Source organism: Vitis vinifera, chromosome 7, assembly GCF_030704535.1.
Source record: "Vitis vinifera cultivar Pinot Noir 40024 chromosome 7, ASM3070453v1".
NCBI classification, from domain to species: domain Eukaryota; kingdom Viridiplantae; phylum Streptophyta; class Magnoliopsida; order Vitales; family Vitaceae; genus Vitis; species Vitis vinifera.
Genome location: NC_081811.1, coordinates 31030377 through 31052727, shown reverse-complemented (window position 1 = coordinate 31052727; position 22351 = coordinate 31030377). Strand labels below are relative to the sequence as shown.

Here is a 22351-nt window from a genome sequence, read left to right as displayed (position 1 = left end):
TTTTTACTATTCAGTGAACAACTATTCTTCGTGTTGTCTACTCCTTGGTTTTTGTGTTTTCTCCTCCAACGAGAGGTCTCTAGCAATAGGAAATGAAGGTTAGCTCCACCAACAAATGTATTCCTATTTATGCATATCTGGATGTTGTTGATTATTTTTATGTGTTGTTTTTTATTTTTTCTTCTTATGGGACTTGAATAAAATGAGTCCTCCTTGCACAATGGTTTTGAATTTCCAATATCATTTTCGTTATATACTTTTTCATTAAGCAAGATCTGGGTTTATTTTCTATTTTTAATTTTTAATTTTTTTAATTTTTTTGTAGATTGTCTAATTTGGGCTTCACTTTTTGGGTTTGCTCATGGTTTTTTCCATCTGAGTTTGTTGGTGGTTTTTTTTTGTGTTCTGTTTTCTTGTGTTGTTTTGTGGTTTGGAGCTGTGTCTGGTTCTTGAGGAAATGAATGAAAGAGCGGAGGTTCAAGTTTTGGTTTTGTGCTTGTATGGATTGGGTATTTTCCAAAAAAAAAATATATATATATATATATATCGCGGAAATCATGCCTTGAATCAAGCATGCAGGGGTGGGTAATGGACAAGAGTCCACAAGAAAGGTCATATATTAATTATTAATAATTTTTAGAGTGCTGGAATTTGATTGGTGAAAGGTTTTAATATCATATATTATGTTTGCATGGTATGATTTAATTTAAGATGATGTTAAAAAAAAAAACTTTTATAATAACATATGGATAATCATGCTTTAATTATAGTTAGTTGAAATTTCATTTTCTTTTGATTTGGTATAAAAGCCAATTAATATTTTGGAGCGTGAATAAAAATTTTGAGATTCACTAAATGAGGAAAAATTGAAACAACATGATAATGACAGATAATATTGATTGTGTTAGTACATATATAATTTGGATATGTTTTTTTTTAATGAAAATATGTATTAGTGTTGATCCGCATTTTTCACATGCATTCTTACTCGATGGAGAGACTCGCTTCTTTTATTTGATGAAAAGTTGAATTTTAGAAAAAAAACTTGAAATCGTCACTTATTTTTGTTTTATTTTTTAAAAGAAAAACAAAATAAGAAAGAAAACTCTATGGAGTTCGTTATTTGGAAAATACATATCTGCAAAAATCGAGTTTGAATTTGGGGTTCAAGTTACTTATTGAGAAGGTACAATGATGAGTTGTACCATCTAAGTCCGTATACCTATGGTATCTACTAAATGAATTAAGAGAGTTGTGACAATTAGTTAATTAATCATGAATAACAATATTAAAATAATAAAAAAATATACATAAAGATGATAAAATTTAATTAGAAGAATGTACAAAATAAATGACACTTATTGGGAAGGTACGATGATGAGTTGTACCACCCCTCTAAGTCCGTATACCTATGGTTTATACTAAACGAATTAAAAAAATTATGATAATTAGTTAATTAATCATGAATAACGATATTAAAATATCAAAACAATATACACAAAGATAATGATAAAATTTAATTATAAGAATGTACAAAATAAATGGCAAGAAAATCATGCAAAATGATTTATCGAACTAATTAAAAAAAATAGTTTTCAAGAAATTTCAAAGGATTTTATTAAAAACAAATTTGAATTAATTATTTCAATTTATTTATTTACCAAAAAGAGTCAATTTATTTTCCTGAAGTGATTTAATTCAATTTCATTTGTATTCAATTTTCAAAAAAGTTATTTACACTTATTGTATCAAAATGATTTATTACAAAATTTCAATTTAATAACAAAAATTATTTTTGTTTGCTTTTACTATAAATGAATGAATTTTTACAACTTTATTTATAAAAATGATTTTATTTTATTTTATTTACAAAAGAAAAGTGATTTATATTAATTATTTAAATATATATATAACTTTATTTGCAAAAGAATTTTTAATTAAAAAAAAAATTTATAGCTTTATTTACAAAACAATTTTTGGAACAATTTTTATTAAACAAAGAAATTATCGGATAATTATGATTAAAAACAATGTTTTGAATTTATACAAAAAAACAATTTTCTCAATTCCTTTAAAAACATTTTTATTAATAACATAAACTTTCTTTTATTAAGAAGAATATTTCAATAATATTATTTTATTAAAACATATTTACTAAATTATTCCTCTTATTTAAATAAAAAAATTTGTTTGTTCAATATTCCACACAATGAGTAAATATATACAAACAAATATTTACAGAAACTAATAAAAATAAAATCAAATAGTAATGAGAAATAAAATGTATATACAAACAATCTTACAATAAGTTCAATACTCTATTTACAGTTTTCCTGAGTTTCGGTTTCTTCTATGAAATTTCATACTCTACGTGTCATAAATTCGTACTCAGTTAACAGAATTGCAGAATAGACTCATGCAAAAACAAAAATAGCTCAAATGCAAACTTCAAAGTAGTCCAATAAATTTCATTAATTAAAAATAGGCCTAAATTAGCAAATTTAACCCAACAAAAATATATTACATGTCATAATTCCTAGTTCAAAATTTCTAAATTAATAACCAATATATAAACTCAATTAATCAAACCCAAAACATGATAAATTAAAATAAATTCAATTAGACCTAAATTTAATATTTCATTATCCAACATAAATTAACCCAAATCAATATTAAGTTTAAAAATGCAAGCCTAAAATCCATGAATAACAATAATCCATACATACACCAACACTAAACCCGATCAAACATTCCAAAAGCACAATATCCATAAACCCAAATCAATAACAAAATCCAAATTGAAGTCTACAAACATGCTCACAATCCGAATCAATTACTGTGAAAACTAAAATAAAAAAGTAAAGATAAAAAAATAAAATAAAGTAAAAAGGAAATTTACCTTTTTTTTTTTTTAAGAACTACGAATGACTGGATTGCTAGCCGGTAGTGATTGGCTGACGATGGTTGGTGGTCAGCAATGGCAATGAGGGTGGCAAATGGAGAGAGAATGGGTATGGTGAGAGGAGAGAAGAAAATAAGAAGGAATGAAAAGAAGAGCGTTTGGATGGAGAGAAAATGAGGGAAAATGAAAAAAAAAAAAAGTGGGGGTAGAGATTATTTTTTTTCTCTTTAGTGGTCGTGTGAGTGGGAGGGAACTAAGAGGAGTGGCCCGAGTGGGTATGGGTCTCACGTGGGGGTATGGGCATGAGAGAGAGAGAGTGAGTGGAATGGTCGGGGAAAGTAGGAAGAGAGAAGAGAGAGGAGAGAGAAAATAAATAATAATAATAATAACTAATAATTAAATTATGAGTGGGTTAAAAATATAAAATGTAATCGAGATTTAAATAAAATTTGGCTCAAAATCGACGTAAAAATAAAATTGGGACAAATTTTTAGGTCTATAATTAGCACGAGTCATTTATGATTAAAATAAATGTTTTCAAAATAATTAAGGAGTTTATCATATGTACAAATAAAAATATTATTGAAATTAAATATAATTACATATGTTTATAAAGTAATCATTTTTTTTTAATTATAACTGGTGTAAAATTTTCAAAATAAAATAATTTTTTTAATTTAAATAAAGTGTGAATTTTAAAATTATTTATATACTTACAACATCAAGTTAATTGAAGAAAACACCTATTAATTAAAAAAAAACAACTTTCAAACATTTTTTTTAAGAATAAAAAATATTTATAGAATTCAAATTTCAAACACAATTTTTTTTTAAAACACTAAAAATTGTTCTTAAAAATTGTTTTCTATACCAATTTTTAAAAACAACAACCAAACGGGTCCTTAATATTTTCATAATCAGTTTGTAAGGTAAATTGTTCCTAATTTAAAAATAGTTGAATTTTTTTTAATACTAAAATTATTGTGTTTGTTTCTAAGTCGGGTAATCATTAAAAGTTTCACTACAATATTTATAAAGTTTTTTTTTCATTATTAGGTAATGCTAGAAGTATACATCCCCATCCAATATTGGCTTGCATTAGTTCGGACTATATTATATTCACTTTCTAAAAGCAAATGAAAGGTTGGAAGATGTTTTATAAGTTTTTTTTTCATCTTTTGTACTAATTTATATCTTATTAGTTAAAATACTTTTTGCCTATATTTTTGGTTTAACAATAAAGATGTCTGAGATCTAACATAATTTATAATTCTAGAAAACTTTGAATGATTTTTAAATCTTCATTTTATCTCAGGAATTATTGATTTTTTTGTACTATATGGTTTTGCAATTTTATTTGTCAGTTTTTTAATTCTAATCCTAATAATTTTATTTGGGTTTTAAATAATTTTAATTTCTTTTTGCTCATTATTAATCCAAATCTAGTTAGTTAGTCAAAAACAAGTTTTAAGTATTTTACATGCATATGCTCTTAGAATGAATGTAAAAAAAATTAGAATATCATTATATAAATATATGAGAACATAAGAATATTTACTAAAAATATTATTCATCATTTACTGAAATATTTGTGATGCATTTTTTTTTAATCTAAATGACATTCCATCCCATTCATATAATCCATGAGAACAAGAAAAATGTTCTCCAATGTTTTTTTTTTCGTCTAACTTAATTTGTCAAAATCTGCTTTGACAGTTTAATTGAGAAAAATATTTATATCATATAATAAAATTAATTAAAGAATATTTATTTATTATTTTATAAGCATCAATATATGTATTATCATTTAATTTCTTCTAATTAATCATCACCTTAACTTTTTCTCGTTTTTCTTCATTCTCGTTTCTAACTAAAGGGGTCAATGATTTATGAGAACTGAAACTTGGTTTAATGTTATTATTTTGCAATATTCTTCTATTTGAATATTAAACCCTTTTGTATCTATAAGGTCACATGCTATATTTGTTGTTTTTATTGTCAAATTTGAGTTTTAAATTGACATTTTATAGGTTGTTTTATTTCTAATCCAATGTTTTTTAGGGTGTTCACCAATAATTCTTATATATTTTTGCCTAAAATAAAAGGTTTTTTTTTTTTTTTTTAACTTAGTTGTATTTTTTAATTGTTCTAATTATAGTTATTTTTTATATTATTTCTTGTTAGTTGGGTTAATGTTTTTTGGTCTTCTGATGATACTGAAGCTTCAATATCTAACATAACATCTATTTTTAATTTTAAGGTTTTTAGTTTAATTGTTGTTGTGAATATAATAGATTTAACCTTATTTGTTATATTAATTTGTTCTTTTATTTATATGATTGTATCTACAAAATTTATTAATTATTCTATTTCTTGAGAGTTTGAATCATTCTTTGTCAATTCCTTTGTAGGATTGTAGACTTGCATTTTTCATGTGCATTTTCACTTGACGATGCGACTTGTTTTTTATTTGTGAAAAAATTGATTTTTGAACATTTGGAGTGTCACTCATTTTAGTTTATTTTTTAAAGAGAAAACAAAATAAGAAAGAAACTCTATGTAACTCATTACTTGAATAAAGGACAATTTGCAAATAAAAAACGAATTTGAGGATTAGGTTGCCTATCAAGAAAATACGGTGATAAATTGTAGCACTCATTTGAACTCATATACCTACGATTTCTATTAAACAAATGGAAAGAATTATGACAATTGATTAATGAATCATGGATACAAGAAAAAATACGTTGCAAATATATATACAAGGAGGCAAGAGGTGGAAAACAAAAAACAATAATACACAATATCAGTAAAGGAAATGCACAAATTAATTTATTAGACTAATTAGAAAATTTATTTAATTATTTTCAAATATCACAATATTTTGAAAATAATTTTATTTGCATAAAAAAAAAACAATTTCAAGTTAATGATTTCAATTATTTTATTCACAAAAATACAATTCATTTACCAACCTTTTGGGAAACTAATCTCCTCAAATGTGTGCCAACAACTCCAACCTCTCCCCGTCTTTCAAATCATCTAATAACTCTTTTCCTCTTATCATTTGGGAAAAAAATAGTGTTTGTCCATAATCCTCTAGATATACCCTCACTTACATTGAACTAATGATTTGAAATCCGTAAAAGGAACACCCATCAGATGACTAACAAACTTAAGCTGTAAACTTCTCAAAATCATGTTGATATGATCTCTCTTTGTCACTTTACCATTTCTACCGTCTTCCCCTATCAATGAGAGACAAAAAAAGTAATAAACTCATTTGATCTCTGTTTAAATGACTTAAGCTCTCTATGAGAAACGTCCACATCATTATTAAAGGATCGATGTATTTTTGCAGTTTAATATATCAAAACAAAATTTATAATCTAATTCAACTATGCTAAGGTAACTTTTGCCCAATCAAAAATGTTTTTTAACAAAAACTATGGTAGTATAATGGTTTTAGGTGTTGTCCACCAGGATAAATTATTTTTGGTAATTAGGATTTGAATGGAAGGAAAAGAAATGAATATGATCAAGTGAAAATAGATTGACAATTTATGATGAAAATGAAAATAATGATGATTTTAAATTGGGAAGAACAATTCGATGTAAAACACTTAAATTTAGAGAGAAAATTAATAGAGAAAATAAACTCTCAGAGTTAGGGTTTTCTAGAAAACAATCTCTATGGAAAAATAGGTGTTAAGATCTACACTTCATTGAGTTAAATTGAAAATCTAAATTCTCATCTAAATTGATTTTTTATTTATCTTTAAGTTTAAATCTAATTTTTCTTCAAATTAAGTGATTTAATAAAAAAAATCAATTTAAATCATATATTTAATTCATCTTAAATCATCTTCCAATGACTCACATAATGCAACTATTCAATTTCATTAAATCTAACTTTAAGAATTTAATGAATCCACCTTGTTTGCATTGTAGTAGTCATTTAAGATAATTCGAAGAGAAAAATATTCAAAATTCAATAAATCAATCAATTGGATCAAATTATCTTGTTAATTAAAGCTTTATTTATCTAATTCACCATAAATGTTGCCTCCAAATCCTCATTCCTTCGAAAAAAAATGAGAATTAGCCCTTCATGCTTGGACATTTGATATCACAAGGCATGTTTGGATACTAAGAAAATAAGGGAAAATGAAGAAAAATAGAGAATTCTATTAAGAGATAGAGAGTCTCTATAAAATTCCAAAATCCAACAATATCAAAAAAATTAAAAAGCCCCAAATGAGAGTTTCAAACTTCTATTTATAGGAAAATTACATAAATGGGCACTTGACATCATCTTAGAAGTCTTTCGAAAACTTCCAAATTCAAAAATATGAAATATGGGATCAAACACAAATTTTCACATGAGCTTTGGTCATTTTGCATGAGAACTAATAGTTTCCCACAATGGTACAAAATGGAATTCAGTTGGTTGTAACACTTGAATCCTCTTTAGACTAGTTCATATGGTTGGGCAAAATTTCTTATGTTCATGAAAAATCAACTCACACATTCTCCTTATCATGTAGCACAACTTTCCTCTTCTAGTCTAATTCGCACAACCATGAACATGTGAAATCACTATTTTCTTTTCCATTTATTAATCTCATTCATTTTTGTCTTGGTTTCATTACTTGCACAAATCTAAGCATTTTGTCTATCATCAACATCATTGTCATCATCTTCCCATGAGTTCATTAGTATTTATGCACATTTTGGCATTAAATGCACCTTAATATCACTTACAAAACTTAAAAGAATTGTTAGAAGCATTGCAAGAGTGCAAGTATGTTAATTGAGTGCTTAAGACATAATTATTATTCAAAATATGTTAAACTCATAAAAATTATTATCTAAAATATGTTCTTTTTGAGTAGTAATCTTTGAACAAATACTATATCAAAAACTCATATGCCAATTCCTCTTAAGTCCTTTGATGAGACGACTTTAATGAAACATATCACCTTTGGGTAGCACTACTCAATGATAATGGAAATAGAGTGATCAATTGTGCCTCGTCTAACCTATGAGCTCTCATAACTGTGTTATAAAGTCCGAGATTAAAACGAGGGCACCAAATATTAATGTATCCCTTGATGTTTAGCATCCTGAACTTTGTCAGTAAAGTAGCCACCGACATACCATCAAAGTTATCCTAAGAAATAATCCCCTTAAAGACTAGCATCTACCTCATCCTTTACTCAAGATGGTCCATGCAGAGGTGAGGATCCTTTGTGATAGTAGTAGGGACTAGTGCCACGATTGGCGAAATAATAGTAGTCTAATCATGTGAAACAAATGGTGCGACATGTGAAATTGATATTTGAATAGGTGGAGGTAGTGGTGGTAGTACTGAATCAAATGGTGTGTCCTCGAGTACTACCTACCCGCCTATTCTGTTGACCATCAATTCATTGACTTATACTAGATAATGTCTATTGAATAGACACCATTACTGTAGTGAATTAATTAATCGACACTGACTATGAATCCATTAAGAGATGCTCTATAACATAGGACTACCATTCTCTAACTCAGACATGGGGAACTGAACCAATATTGGGACTGTAGATGAACTCCCACAAAATATAAAACAAAATGACCTCATAATATGACACATGATGCCACAAATGATGCAATGCAATATAACATATGATGTATGAGCTCGAGAAAACAAACAGAAACTAGATGCACAACAAAAACTCTAGAGTTAAGAGGGAATGCATGCTCGACTTAATTAATGAACCAAGGAAGTTGACACTACACAAGAGAGTGGTCCAATTAATACTCAAACTTGCACAGATTTTTGAGTACACAAAAAAGTCGACCAAATGGAGGGAACATTGGATCCATGCTAGGACTAAAACGATACTAAATATTTGAATGCACCCACATGTAGGTAGAAATTCTAATCCAATGATCTAAAGCTCGTTATACAAGGTCAAAAAGGCTATAAATAAGTTGAAAAGGGTCCTTAGTAGAAGTGATCATACCCTTGGATGGTACACAACTTCCTACATGCCTTCGAAGAAATGGGATGCTTCTATGCAAGGTGGTCATCACCTCCACACATGCACTATCTCATATCTTAGGGGTTTCATAATGTTGAAGACTTTTTATAGTTAACACGACTCACAACTCTCAACTCAATGACGATATAAAGTGCATAGTATATGGTATGAGTGCATCTGACAAACCTATTAAACTAGAACAAACTAGTGTTAAGAATAATTTTCATGTCAAGGATGAAAAATGTGACAATGTAACATTTATTGCATCACACAAATTTATTTTTCTACTTTTTTTAGTTATTGCCTTTTAAAAGTTAAATTCTCTAAGAACATGGCCCTTGAGGAAACACATTAGTATTTTTAATTGTAGGTTTTTCAAAAGTAATATTGGAAAACACAATGAAATTTTGGATTTTGGGGTTTTTTTTTAACCAAATTAAAATTTTAGTTTTTTAAGGAATATGAATAGCATTTTTAAACTTATTATAAAAATGCATAAATATATTTGGCATTATAAAGTGTTGTTGGTAATTGTATTTTCATATTTTCTTTTTAAATTAGAGAGAGAGAGTGTGGCATGACATTTCCATATCATCGCCTTTATTATTAGGAAAGAATGTTAAGAATGCTGCTAATTAGAACATTGTATCTTATTGGAGATTAATTTTTTCACATAAAAACTAGTATAATCCAATTAAACAATTAATTCTAAAAACTAGTATAATCCTAAATTTTATTATTTTTTAATCTTATTTTCAAATATATGCCACAAATATAAAAGGTAATGCACGATATAAAAAGAATAACAAAGTTGTATTTATGAGATTGCAATCCATTTGTGTTAAATTAGAACTCATATTTACATACATTTGATTAATTAATTTTGGTAGCTTAAATTGTTTTTTTTTTTTTTTCATTTATAACATGATTTTGGATATTGAAAGCATAAAAAAGAAATCCTAATTAACGTAATTTAAAGTGTGGTGCATAATCTTAAAAGTAAAGTGATATGGTTTTCACACACACACAAGAAAAAAAAAAAAAAGGTAATTGTAAAATTTTATAAATACTAAAAAAAGAAAAATCTTTTAAATTACTAAACAAAAATCGTGTTCATAACATTTTTTAGAATGAGGATTAAGAGGGGAAAAAAAAACCTTTTAAAACAAATTTTAAAAAGCGGTTTGTGGACATTCCAAAACTTTCGGTATAAACTCCCAAAACCCTTCAAAAACCCTTCGCGAAAACCCCTACCCATGCATTTCCGCCACACCCCATGGCGGAGTACTATCAACACCTGCACCTCCTCCGCCACTACGAGCTACGCCTGCTCCGCTGTACCACAGCGACGCAGCAACAACAGCCACCGCCGCCGCAATCTCACGCCGCCACTCCTCTCCTCACTACCATCATCGACACTCTTGATTTAATCGAGGCTGGCCGTTATGCCGAAGTCCTCTCCTCTGACGCCACAAGGAACGTCTTCAGGCTCAAAGACGAATTCTTCTCTCAGTTTTCTGATGATTCCGTCGACTGCGCCGACCGGTTCTACTCCGAGCTGATGAACCGGGTGGACTCGTTCTTGGTGGACGAGTCGGTAAATGAGGTGGAGAGGGGTTTTAGAACTGTTCTGGTGATGTGTGTTGCGGTTTCGGCGTTTCTTGGCTTTACTCAGTGTAATCTGACTGGGTTAGTACTCCTCAACTCTCTCTCTCTCTCTCACTTGGTTTTGAAAACATGATTTGGGATTTTTGAGAAATGTGTTTGATTATCTGTTGCATTTTTTAATTTTTGTTTGATTTTAATTTGAAATGTCGTTGTCAATTTTTGGGGGAAAAAAATGAACAAAACGCAACAATCGAATTGTTTGGTACGGAGAATGAAATTGGGGTTTTGAATTTTTTTGTAAATGAACCATTTTCAGGACATATTTTGAAAACAAGTTCGAGAATGTGATACGAATTTTCTCTTTGTTTTCGCTTTCATTTATTTTGTTTTGGAAATCAGAAAATAGTTTTCATTTTGACTTCCAAAGAGAATGTTATTGACTCAAAGCATTTTTTAAAATTGTTTTCAAGTGATTTTTTAGAGTATTCAATCAAACAATTAAAAATATAATTTCTTATTACCTTCATGGAGAGTAATTGGAGAAATCTGTTTTTATAATTGAGTTCTGTTTGGGAAAACAACTGACAAATTTTCTCAAAAATGTTTTTTTAGAACTGTTTTCGAAAACGTTACTAGACAGATCCTAATCTTTTTGGGAAAAAGTAGTGTTTTTGTTTCTGTCTGTTTCCTGGAAAAAAGAAGGAAAATGTTGCGGAGTCTAACAAAAAAGAAATGCAATGATAAAACATATTTTAAAACAAAATTTTGAAAACAAGAGTGTATAAGTTTATACTTATTTGTTTGTTTTAATTTTGTTAGACCATTGGATGGATTACCTTTGAGTCCTTTACATGCCAATGCATTCAAAGAGTGGGAGAATTGGGCTAGAATCCAGATTATGTCTTCAGGTTCTGACTTGTTTGGGAAAACCTATAACCTCCAGGTAGTACTCATTTCTGCACTTTTAATGTATTCATCTTTTCACTTTTTGTTTGTCTGTCTTTTAAGTTCACTTGTTGTTTGGTTCATGAAGCATTATAATTTGCATTGGTGATTTTAACTGAATTCCCAAATCTAGGCACAACGTGAACCATCAATTTATGAATTGCTCAACCAAATTCACCCTATTTTTTTTTTGGAAACACAGTGATGAATTTTTTAACAAATAAACCAATAATGTAAAAAGAGTTTACCTTTATTTATTTATTTATTTATTTTTTTAGGTTTTTGGACAGACTTCTTCTGTTTTTTTGATTTGGGTGCTAGTTTATATTTCAATTTAGCCAACTTGGTGGTATTATTTTTGAGTTAAGGATTCATTGATGGCTTTCAATTTTAATTGTTTGTAAAGATTTAGCAGGTTAGAGGTTTTATTAAATGCTGGAGGAGCTAGTTAGAGTAGTATCTTTGATTATATATTTGTAAAATTAGGTGAAGTAAAGTTGATCAAAGTAATTTCTGAACATAGGTTGTGGTGGATTGTAGGTAACCAAATGAAAAGAAAGTCAGGAAAACTTTGTGTACAACTTTGGACGATCAATATGAGGTTGTATAAATAAGGGATGCCAAGTAAAAGTCATTTGTGAGTGTTCATATCATGAAATATGCTATAGATTATTGATGTAGGATAAATGTCATTTGTAGGACATATTCCTGAACATTCCCTCCCAATTCTATCCACTATCTCAGATGAGAGCTGTTGGGATTTGTATTCCAGTGTTTTTTTTTTTTGGTCCAAATTCTTTGTTCCATGCTTCTTGGAGAAATGATTCTATTCTTTGTTTCTCTCAAGCTAATTCCACATGATCTGCTAAAACTGTCCCAAAAGTCGAGTCTTCAAATGGTTGGTAGTTAATAAGAAGGTAAATACTGATGAATTGCTCTAGCTCAGTAGGCCTAGAATGCCATTAGCCCCAAGGGTGGCTTCTCATGCCTGGAGAGTAAGGATTCTGTGGACGCTTTTTGTTCTCTCTTGCCCCTTCGCTTTGGAGTTTTATGGAGACTATCCCCTGTAGCAGGGGTTGTGGATAGCTCCTTGAGGTATTTTAAGCTTGCTAGTGAATTTTTAGGGATAGAGAGAAATCCTAGAGGGAGCTTGATGGTGGGGAAGCTATCCTAGCCACCTTGTCGGTTATTTGGCTCAAGAATAATGCAATGACTGTTGAGGATAGGAGGAGACTAGTGGGTGATTTGTACTATGGCCTTGTTTGGTAACTGTTTTTGAAAATACTTCTGAAAAAATAGTTTTAAAGAATAGTTTTTGAAAACTATTTTATGATGTTTTGTAAAAGAAAAGTCTGTTTGAGAACTTAAAATTGTTTTTAACCTGTTTTTAATATTTTTTAAAATAATTTTTATGTCCATAACTTATTTTTAATCATTATATATGGTTGTATAATTATTCTTTAAAACAACTCTCAAAAAACAACTGAAAACAATTAAAAAAAGTTATCTGAAAACACCTTGTTTTCTGTTTTTTGAGAATAGAAAATAATTTCTAATTGCCAAACGTATTTTTTAGTTTTTTTGTTCTAAAAAACAGAAAATTATTCTTGAAAACAGTGGCCAAACAGAGCCTATCGGTTTTCTCATGTTTGATGGGATGTATTTGTCCAAGGAATTCTCTGGGTTGCTCTTCGGTTCTATTTTGCAGTATTGGAGACTGACTTTGTTCTATACATAGAGGGGGGGAAAGCTGTCAGATCTGGGTTGCATCATTGAGCCTTTTTTTGGTCCTTATCTTCTTTTTCTGTTTGTACTCCTGTACGTTTCCCTAGCTTGAAGGACATCTCATATTTCCTCATATGTGACTTATTTTATACACGATACTATCTAATTTCTGATCTGAAAAGGGAAAAATGAATATTGGATTGTCATATTGGACCAACTTAGAACTAAACATGTTCTGAAGACATGACTTCTGGTTATTTCTGGTCAAGTGGATGCAAAGTTAGAAATTTGCTCAACCTTGACATATATGCGAGCATATTATCTGTTAGGATGACCATTTGAAGTTCTTTCACTGCAAGTTACAACCAGACACTTCACTATATACTAGGATAAGTTTTTGAATATCTCAAACCACCCCTGCTTCCTTGCAGATGTAATGCACATGTTTCCATATGCATACATAATCACATAATGTTGTGTATATATTTTGCATGAATGCTCTTTGATGGTATAATTTATGTTGTACTAATTTTGTTTTTCTTCCCCCAAATCATGTGTACATGCATTGTAGGGTCAAGTGTCAGGTCATGTACTTGTGCATGTCATTCTTCTTGTTGGTTGTCATAAGTTATTATCTTGCTTTACCTCTTCATTTGATGCAAAGTCTTTCTGTTGTTTGTAGTATATAGTATTTGCAAAGATGTTGCTAATGAGGACAAAAGATTTGTTATTTGAAGGAAGTTTCACTTCCATAAATGGAGTTAGAAGCATTTCGTGGTGGCTGGCTAGGGTCATACTCTTTCAACAGAGAGTGTTGGATGAGCGGTCGTCTTCTTTGTTTGATTTATTGCAAGTTTTCATGGGTGAAACTTTTCATCATTTTGGCGCTTCGGAAAAAGTGTCAAATTATTGGGGTGCTGAGTTACATGAAGAAGAATTATCATCTATTGTCTCAATGCTTCATTTAGAAGCTGGAATACTGGAATATACTTATGGGCGAGTTGATTCTTCCAGGTGAGTTAGTGTGAGTTAGTTTCATTTCATGGGCACCCTTGTAGCCAAATTGATATCCTTTTGAAATACTAGGTTTAGGACATTTTCATTGAATTTCTCTCTTTAAGCACTCATTTTGTTCTTGATGTTTCATCAAATATATGTTTATTTTAATAATCATATGGATGTGCAAGACAATTTTGAATAATTATTTTTCTTTTTGTGAAAAAATTGTTGTTTAGTACATTTTTTAATCCATGATTTGAATTTATTATTAATAAAATAAAAAACAAATTTATATGTCAAATTCTAGATGCTTACTCATCTGTTTGGTGAGAACAAGATAAGGGAAATTTGTTCAAAATGGTTTAGCCATGTGAGGTCAAGTGGGTATGGGCAAAATGTTGGAAAATGTAAGATCCCTTAGATTGTCTAGCAAATCTAAGCTAGAGGAAATGATGCTCATAGAGGAAGTGAGTTGGAGTTAAAGATTGTGGCTCAAGGAAGGGGATTGCACCTTCAAATTCTTCCATCATTTGGCATTGATCAAGAGAAAAATTGGTCAAATATATCCACTTGGTAGATGGTATAAAAGTTAAAGATTATGAATTAATTTCATATAAGATTTTGAGAATTTGCTTTCATATGAGAGAAAATTTGGAGAGGCTTATGATTGAACACTTGGATGGGCCTCTATTTTTAGGACCAAGGTAGGTGGTTGGAAAGGCCTTTTTAGAAGGTGGAAATAAGAGAGGCCTTTTAAAGATCAAGATAGGTGGTTTTGCTAATGGATGTTTTGAAGGTTTTAAGGAGTGCTACTTGTTGAGAGAGAGAGAGAGAAAGGAGAAAAACCTTATTTTCATTCATCTAATCTCTACTTACAATTGAGAGATATATATATATAAGGCTAGGAGTCCTAACTACCATACATGTGACCTATATTAACAAGGAAAGATAGTATACTATACATACATTATATTCAACACTCCTCCTCAAGCTGGAGCATATACGTCATATGCACCAAGCTTGTTACAAATATATTTAATCCTAGGACCTCTGAGAGATTTAGTGAAGATGTCTGCTAGTTGATCATTTGAATTGACAAAACTTGTAGCAACACATCCTGATGCGATCTTCTCTCTAATGAAATGACAGTCAACTTCAATATGCTTGGTCCTTTCATGAAAGACTGGATTGGATGCAATATGTAATGCGGCCTGGTTATCATAGATGAGTTTCATCTGTTCATCCTTTCCAAATCGCAACTCCTGAAGAAGATGTCTCAACCATATGAGTTCACATGTTGCCAAAGCCATAGCTCGATACTCGGCTTCAGCGCTAGATCTGGCCACTACATCTTGTTTCTTACTCTTCCAAGATATTAGATTACCTCCAATAAAAACACAGTACCCTGAAGTAGAACGTCTATCTGTGGGTGAGCCAACCCAATCTGCATCTGTGTAACCAACAACTTGAGTATGACCTCTGTTCTCGTACAATACACCTTGGCCTGGTGTACTTTTGATATATCGAAGAATACGGATTACGGCATCCCAATGGCTATCACATGGTGACTGTAGGAATTGACTAACAACACTCACAGGAAAAGAAATGTCTGGACGAGTAATGGTGAGATAGTTCAATTTACCTACGAGCCGTCGATATCTCCCAGGGTCTCCTAAAGGCTCCCCCTGTCCTGTTACAAGTTTGACATTCGGATCCATAGGTGTGTCTACTGGTTTACAGTCTAACATACCGGTTTCTTCCAGGATGTCTAAAGCATACTTCCTTTGAGAAAGGACCACACCAGAACTGGATTGAGCTATCTCAATTCCCAAGAAATACTTGAGTTTCCCCAAGTCTTTGGTCTGAAAGTGGGTAAAAAGATGTTGCTTTAGTTTCTGTATACCATCCTGATCACTGCCTGTAATGACGATGTCGTCCACATAAACAACCAGATAAATACACTGCCCCAAGGAGTTATGATGATAAAAAACTGAATGGTCTGCTGTACTGCGAAGCATGCCAAACTCTTGAACAACAGAACTAAAACGGCTAAACCATGCTCGAGGAGATTGTTTCAAGCCATATAGAGAACGGCGTAACCTGCACACTAAACCAGACTCCCCCTGAGCAACAAAACCAGGAGGTTGCTCCATATAAACTTCCTCGGCAAGATCACCATGAAGGAAGGCATTTTTAATATCCAGCTGATAAAGAGGCCAAGAGCACATAGCAGCCATGGAGAGAAGCAAGCGGACAGAAGCAATCTTGGCAACAGGTGAGAATGTGTCACCATAATCAGAACCATAAACTTGAGTATAGCCTTTAGCAACTAAGCGGGCCTTAAGGCGATCAACCTGACCATCAGGACCAACCTTAACTGCATAGACCCAACGACAACCAACTGTAGATTTACCAGGGGGTAAAACAACAAGATCCCAAGTGCCATTAGAGTGCAGAACAGCCATTTCATCCACCATTGCCTGTCGCCAGCCTGGATGGGAAAGAGCTTCATGGGTGCTCTTGGGAAGAGAAACAGAGGATATAGCAGAAACAAAAGCAGAATAGGGTGAAGATAATCGATGATAACTCAAAAAATTGTAAATAGGATGAGGGTTACCAGTAGAGCGAGTACCTTTCTGAACAGCAATGGGTAAGTCATTAGGAGAAGGCAGAGCCGGGGCAGGTGAAGCCGAAGGGATAGGAAGTGAGTCAGCAGGTGCCTCAGGAAAAGGGAGAGGAGCAACGATACGCGGGCGACGATGATAAACCTGAAGTGGTCGAGGGGGCATAGCTTCAGGTGGGGAGACAATGGGAATGGGCAAGACTTCAGAAACGGGAAGAGACTCAGAAGTGGTGGAAAAGAATGGTGAGTCCTCAAAGAAGGTGACATCAGCGGAGATAAAGTACCGATGAGTCTCAAGGGAATAACAACGATAACCCTTCTGAAGTCTGGAATATCCCAAGAAGAGGCACTTCATGGCTTTGGCGGAAAGCTTGTCCTGTCCAGGAGTGAGAATATGAACAAAGCAAGTACAACCAAAGACACGAGGAGGAAGGAAATAAAGTGGTTGGTCAGGGAAAAGAAGGGAGTGACGAATCTGATCGTGTAAGACAGAGGAGGGCATACGATTAATCAAATAACAAGCGGTAAGAACAGCGTCCCCCCAAAAACGAAAAGGAACGTGACTATGGAGGAGGAGAGTACGAGCTGTCTCAACAAGATGTCGATTCTTGTGTTCAGCTACCCCATTTTGTTGAGGAGTATGAGCACAAGAAGACTGATGAAGAATCCCATGATGAGACATAAACGAAGTAAATTGGGCTGAAAAATATTCCCTGGCATTGTCACTGCGTAACACACGAATAGAAATATTGAACTGGGTTTGGATTTCAGTATAAAATTTCTGGAAAATAGAGAATAACTCAGCTCGATTTTTCATTAAAAATAACCAAGTACATCGAGAATAGTCATCAATGAAAGTGACAAAATACTGAAATCCTAAAGTAGACGCAGTCCGACAAGGACCCCAAACATCAGTGTGGACAAGCTCAAAAGGAGACTTTGCCCGATTATTCAAACGCTTTGGGAACGAGACACGAGTATGTTTCCCAAGCTGACATGACTCACACGGAAGCGACGACAAAGTGGAAAAACGAGGAACCATCTTCTGGAACTTGGAGAGACTAGGGTGGCCCAGACGATTGTGAATGAGGAGAGGAGCATCAGTGGAAATGCAAACTGCAGGAGATGAATCTGAGGTGAGGTGATAGAGGCCTTGAGACTCACGTCCTATGCCAATCGTCTTCCCCGTACTCCGGTCCTGCAAGGTCACAAATTTATCAGAAAAGGTAATAGAGCAATTAAGAGTACGAGTGATTTTGCTGATGGAAATAAGATTAAAAGGACATTCAGGAGTATAAAGGACAGAAGTGAGAGGTAGAGAAGGCAGAGGAAGGGCCAAACCAATACCTTTAGCCACAGTTTGAGAACCATTAGCTAAGGTAACAGTAGGTAAATCAGAGGTAGTAGTGATAGAGGAGAAAAGATCCTTATTACCAGATAGGTGATCAGATGCTCCAGAATCTAGAATCCAGGGTCCAAGAGAAGATGTGTGGGTAAGGCAAGCAGAGGCATTACCAGGCTGGGCAACAGAGGCAATAGAAGCCTGAGATGTCTGAGATGCGGAGGAGCTCGGAAGTTGAGGCAGTGGAGAATCAGAGGACTGGGCCATATGGGCAGTGCGAGGAGGTCTTCCATGTAACTGATAGCAACGATCGCGAGTGTGGCCAAGTTTATTGCAATAGGTGCAATGAGGACGTTGGCCTCGACCTCGGGTACCACTGCGTCCTCCTCGAGAGGTAGTTTGAGAAACTAACACAGAAGAATCTGAAGCGCTATCAGATGGCAAAGTCTGAGTGGACGAGAGACGGAGGAGGCGAGCAAACACGTCATCCAAGGACGGAACTGATGAACTACCAAGAATCTGATCACGAATAGGCTCAAGATCCGGACGGAGGCCAATAAGAGTAAGGACCATGAAGAACTTGTCAAGCTGCGTTTGTTGAGCCCCAACATCAGGAGTAAGAGGCATCACAGTCAAGAACTGCTCCTTAAGAGAGGCAATCTGACCAATATAAGTAGATAGATCCAAGTCCTGTTGGCTGAGATGGACAATAGCAGAAGCCACCTTATAGAGACGTTGGATATCATTCGTGTATAATCCTTTGGCCTGAGTCCAAAATTTAAAACAAGTTTTATAGGCCTGAAGATGAAGAAGAATCCGGGGATCAACCGATTGCCATAATACACTACATAACTGGGCATCTATCTTCCTCCACTGTACGCGGTCAACCTCAGGGATATCTGCCTCCTAGGTAACCAAGTGATCTTCATATCCTTGACCCATAAACCAAAGTTCAACAGAGGCAGACCAGGAGAGATAATTCTCACTGCCAACCAATTTCTCTGAGGTAATCAGAGGAGATCCAGAGAGAACAGAGGTAAAGATCTGATTTTTGGTGGTCATATTCACGTATTTGGATCGAAGAGAGCCCTGGAGAGGAAGAGAAGCAGCACCCAAGCCTCGGAGATGGAGAGGAAGCCCTGTCAGATGTGGTCGGAATGGCAAGAAAGCCAAAAACAGGAAAAAAAAGTGGAGATGCAGGGCTCGTGGAGGACTGCCGGAGGGCGAGAAGGCCAAGACGGCGCCGGACGAGCCTAGAGAGGTGTCGGACGTGGCCGGAAAGTGAGCCACGCGCCGTCACGCGCCGGTGCGTGGGTGACAGTCCGACGGGGAAGATCGGCGCGTGGGGGCGCGTGAGACTCCGGTTGCTGGTGGGGTTTCCACTGGCGTGTAGATCAGCCTCCGGCGGTTCGGAATATGTGGTCGGTGCCCGGAAAAGAGGTCGCCGGAAAAATTCGCCGGAAAGGGTTGCAGGCGTGGTAGAGATCCGACGGCGATGAGGTTGTCCGGGGTGGTTCGGGAAGGGAATGAGGGGACCGGAGTGAAACACGGTCACTGGACGGTTCGCTGGAATTGAGTACACGGCTAAACCGAAAAAAAAAATTAGGTTTTCTCCTTTGGCTCTGATACCATGTTGAGAGAGAGAGAGAGAAAGGAGAAAAACCTTATTTTCATTCATCTAATCTCTACTTACAATTGAGAGATATATATATACAAGGCTAGGAGTCCTAACTACCATACATGTGACCTATATTAACAAGGAAAGATAGTATACTATACATACATTATATTCAACACTACTAAAAAGCCAGACTAATTGTAATCCCAAGTCCATGTTTGTTGCTCTAGTCCTTAATAAAGATTAATCTATAATGGTTATGGCGTTAGACCTATTAGCTTGACAATTAGTTTGTATAAGATCATAGAAAAGGTTCTTTTTAAACTAATATGTAAGTTTCTTTATGAGACTTTGCCCTCATCTTGAGGGAAGGCAAGTTCTTGATATGATCTTAATTTCTAATGGGAGCTTACATGAGAAATACTCCTAGAGGAATTTGTGACCTTTAAGGTGGGTTTCAAAAAACATATCATCATGTTGAAAAGCATATATGAAGGCTTTGATTTTAAGTGGTATGTGTGACTTTGGGGTGTCTTAGGTTGGCTTGTTATGTTGTTTTGCTTGATAGAGGGCTAGGGATAGATTGGGGTTTCTAGAGGTCTTAGGTAAGGGGACTTCTTTGTTTTCCATTTTGCTCTTTGAAACACTTATTGTTAAACTTCTCTATTGCATTTCCCTGGCCCTTACTTAAGCTAATGATTACCTTTTCTCTCTCTCTCTCTCTCTCTCTCTCACACACACACACACATGCACACGCACACACTCACATGTACAAAGATTTTCGAGGATAAAGCAAGGAATTCAGAGTTCCTTTGGGACTCTTATTGTTTTCCTTGCTTCCCTTTGGGCTTTCTATTCCAAGGCATTTAAGGGGACTCCCCTTAATGTGATTCAACTGGATTGGTTAGCGGTGTGTACTCCATAAGGATTGGTCCTTAGTGGGAGTTTGTTTGTTTTATGTGTATTTTCCTGTAATTTAGTTGTCTTTGGTGGGACGATTTCTCATCCTTTTTCTTGTACTTCTTTTTTCTATCAATATATCTTTGTGTCGTTTCCAATAAAAAAAAAAAAAAAAAAACTTCTATTCTTGTTGGAACTAAATCCCACATATATAGCATGTGCACACTTCATCTATGTGTTTTGCACACATAGGGCCTACAAATTTGTTGGCTTCTTGTATGGATGCCCTTTAAGTGCCCTAGGCCAGTCATATTTTGGGCTGTAGAGACAGATTTGCAATAGAATTTTTTGACAAGAGATGAAACATTTTATCAATCAAAGGAAAATGGATGCCTGAAAAGGATGAGATATCTTCTAAAAGCTCATCTATGTGCTTTTTCTGGGCATGTGCACACTTCATCTATGTGTTTTGCACACATAGAGCCTACAAATTTGTTGGCTTCTTGTATGGATGCCCTTTAAGTGCCTTAGGCCAGTCATATTTTGGGCTGCAGAGACAGATTTGCAATAGAATTTTTTTGACAAGAGATGAAACATTTTATCAATGAAAGGAAAATGGATGCATAAAAAGGATGAGAGGTTTTAGATTTTTTTCCTTTAAATTTATTTATCCTTGTAGAAAAAGCAACAAAAAAAAAGAAAAAAAAAAAGAAGGCAACACCAAACAATGGAAGCCCCTAGGAAAACTTCTTTCCTTTGTGCGTGTGTGGTGGTTGTGGGGGGAGGGGGGTGGTGGGGGGGCTGGGGGTGCACTATTTTTCTTAGCCAATCTATTTGCTTTTTGATTGTGATCAAAGCCTCCATTAAGGACATGGGATTTGCCATATCTCTGCCTTACTTATTGGGTTATTGTATTGCTAAGGATGTGTACTCCTTAAGAAGACCTGAGAGAGAATTGGCCCTAGACCATCTTTCTTTCTCTTTTTCCCTCTCTTTTTTGTTGATTGGAAACAATCATTCCATTGCATTGAAATAGTAATTACTGACAATTACACAATCGTATACAAAATTTGATTAAAAGAAGTAAATTTATGCCAATCCAAAAAAGCAACTCTAATTTCACAACTTAAGATGGTTGCAACAATGCTTAAGACAGCTCATGGAGGAAAGAATCTCTTACAAAAGAATCCAAATGCTTGGTAGCTTGGGTCCACATTGTACTTAGGCATCTGTAATATGATTGGTTAAGTAAGGAGCCCAACACAAGGAAAAACCTAACTCTAAAGAATTATCATGACCTCTCCCCTTCTTAGTCATCCAAGATATGGCAACAATAGAATCTCCTTCCACTAAGAGATTAAAAATACCCAAATATGTAGCTTGGAACTGACCCTTCAAAAGAGCTAGAATCTCTATTTGAATGGAGAAACCAACCACTACTACAAGTTTAGAGCAAACTCTTATCACTATACCAAAATGGTCCTTGACCCCCGTTATTATCCTCTATGACCACCTAATTGTGCTAGGATTTATTTCTTACCGAACCTCAAGCATTTGGTTTCGAAAAAGGAACATATTATGTCATCTCTATAATAATCTCTTCAACCCTCATTTGGCTTGGATTTCTACAGTACATATCAAGATAAAGCTTGAGAGGCTC

The 22351-nt window shown here is 33.7% G+C and overlaps 1 protein-coding gene across 3 annotated transcripts in view; it reads left to right on the top strand.

The window, feature by feature from the left end:
• Positions 1-10118: 10118 nt before the first annotated feature.
• LOC100252760 (uncharacterized) overlaps positions 10119-22351 on the top strand; it is a 67273-nt gene continuing 55040 nt past the window's right edge. For 2 of the 3 annotated variants that reach the window (XM_010654739.3, XM_010654738.3), the window contains exons 1-3: positions 10119-10620; positions 11359-11482; positions 13892-14223. In XM_010654739.3, coding sequence (XP_010653041.1) covers positions 10208-10620; positions 11359-11482; positions 13892-14223 — 869 coding nt within the window. In that variant the 5' untranslated portion in view covers positions 10119-10207. The remainder of the gene's footprint in view (positions 10621-11358; positions 11483-13891; positions 14224-22351) is intronic. The other variant, XM_010654740.3, reaches the window with a different exon arrangement.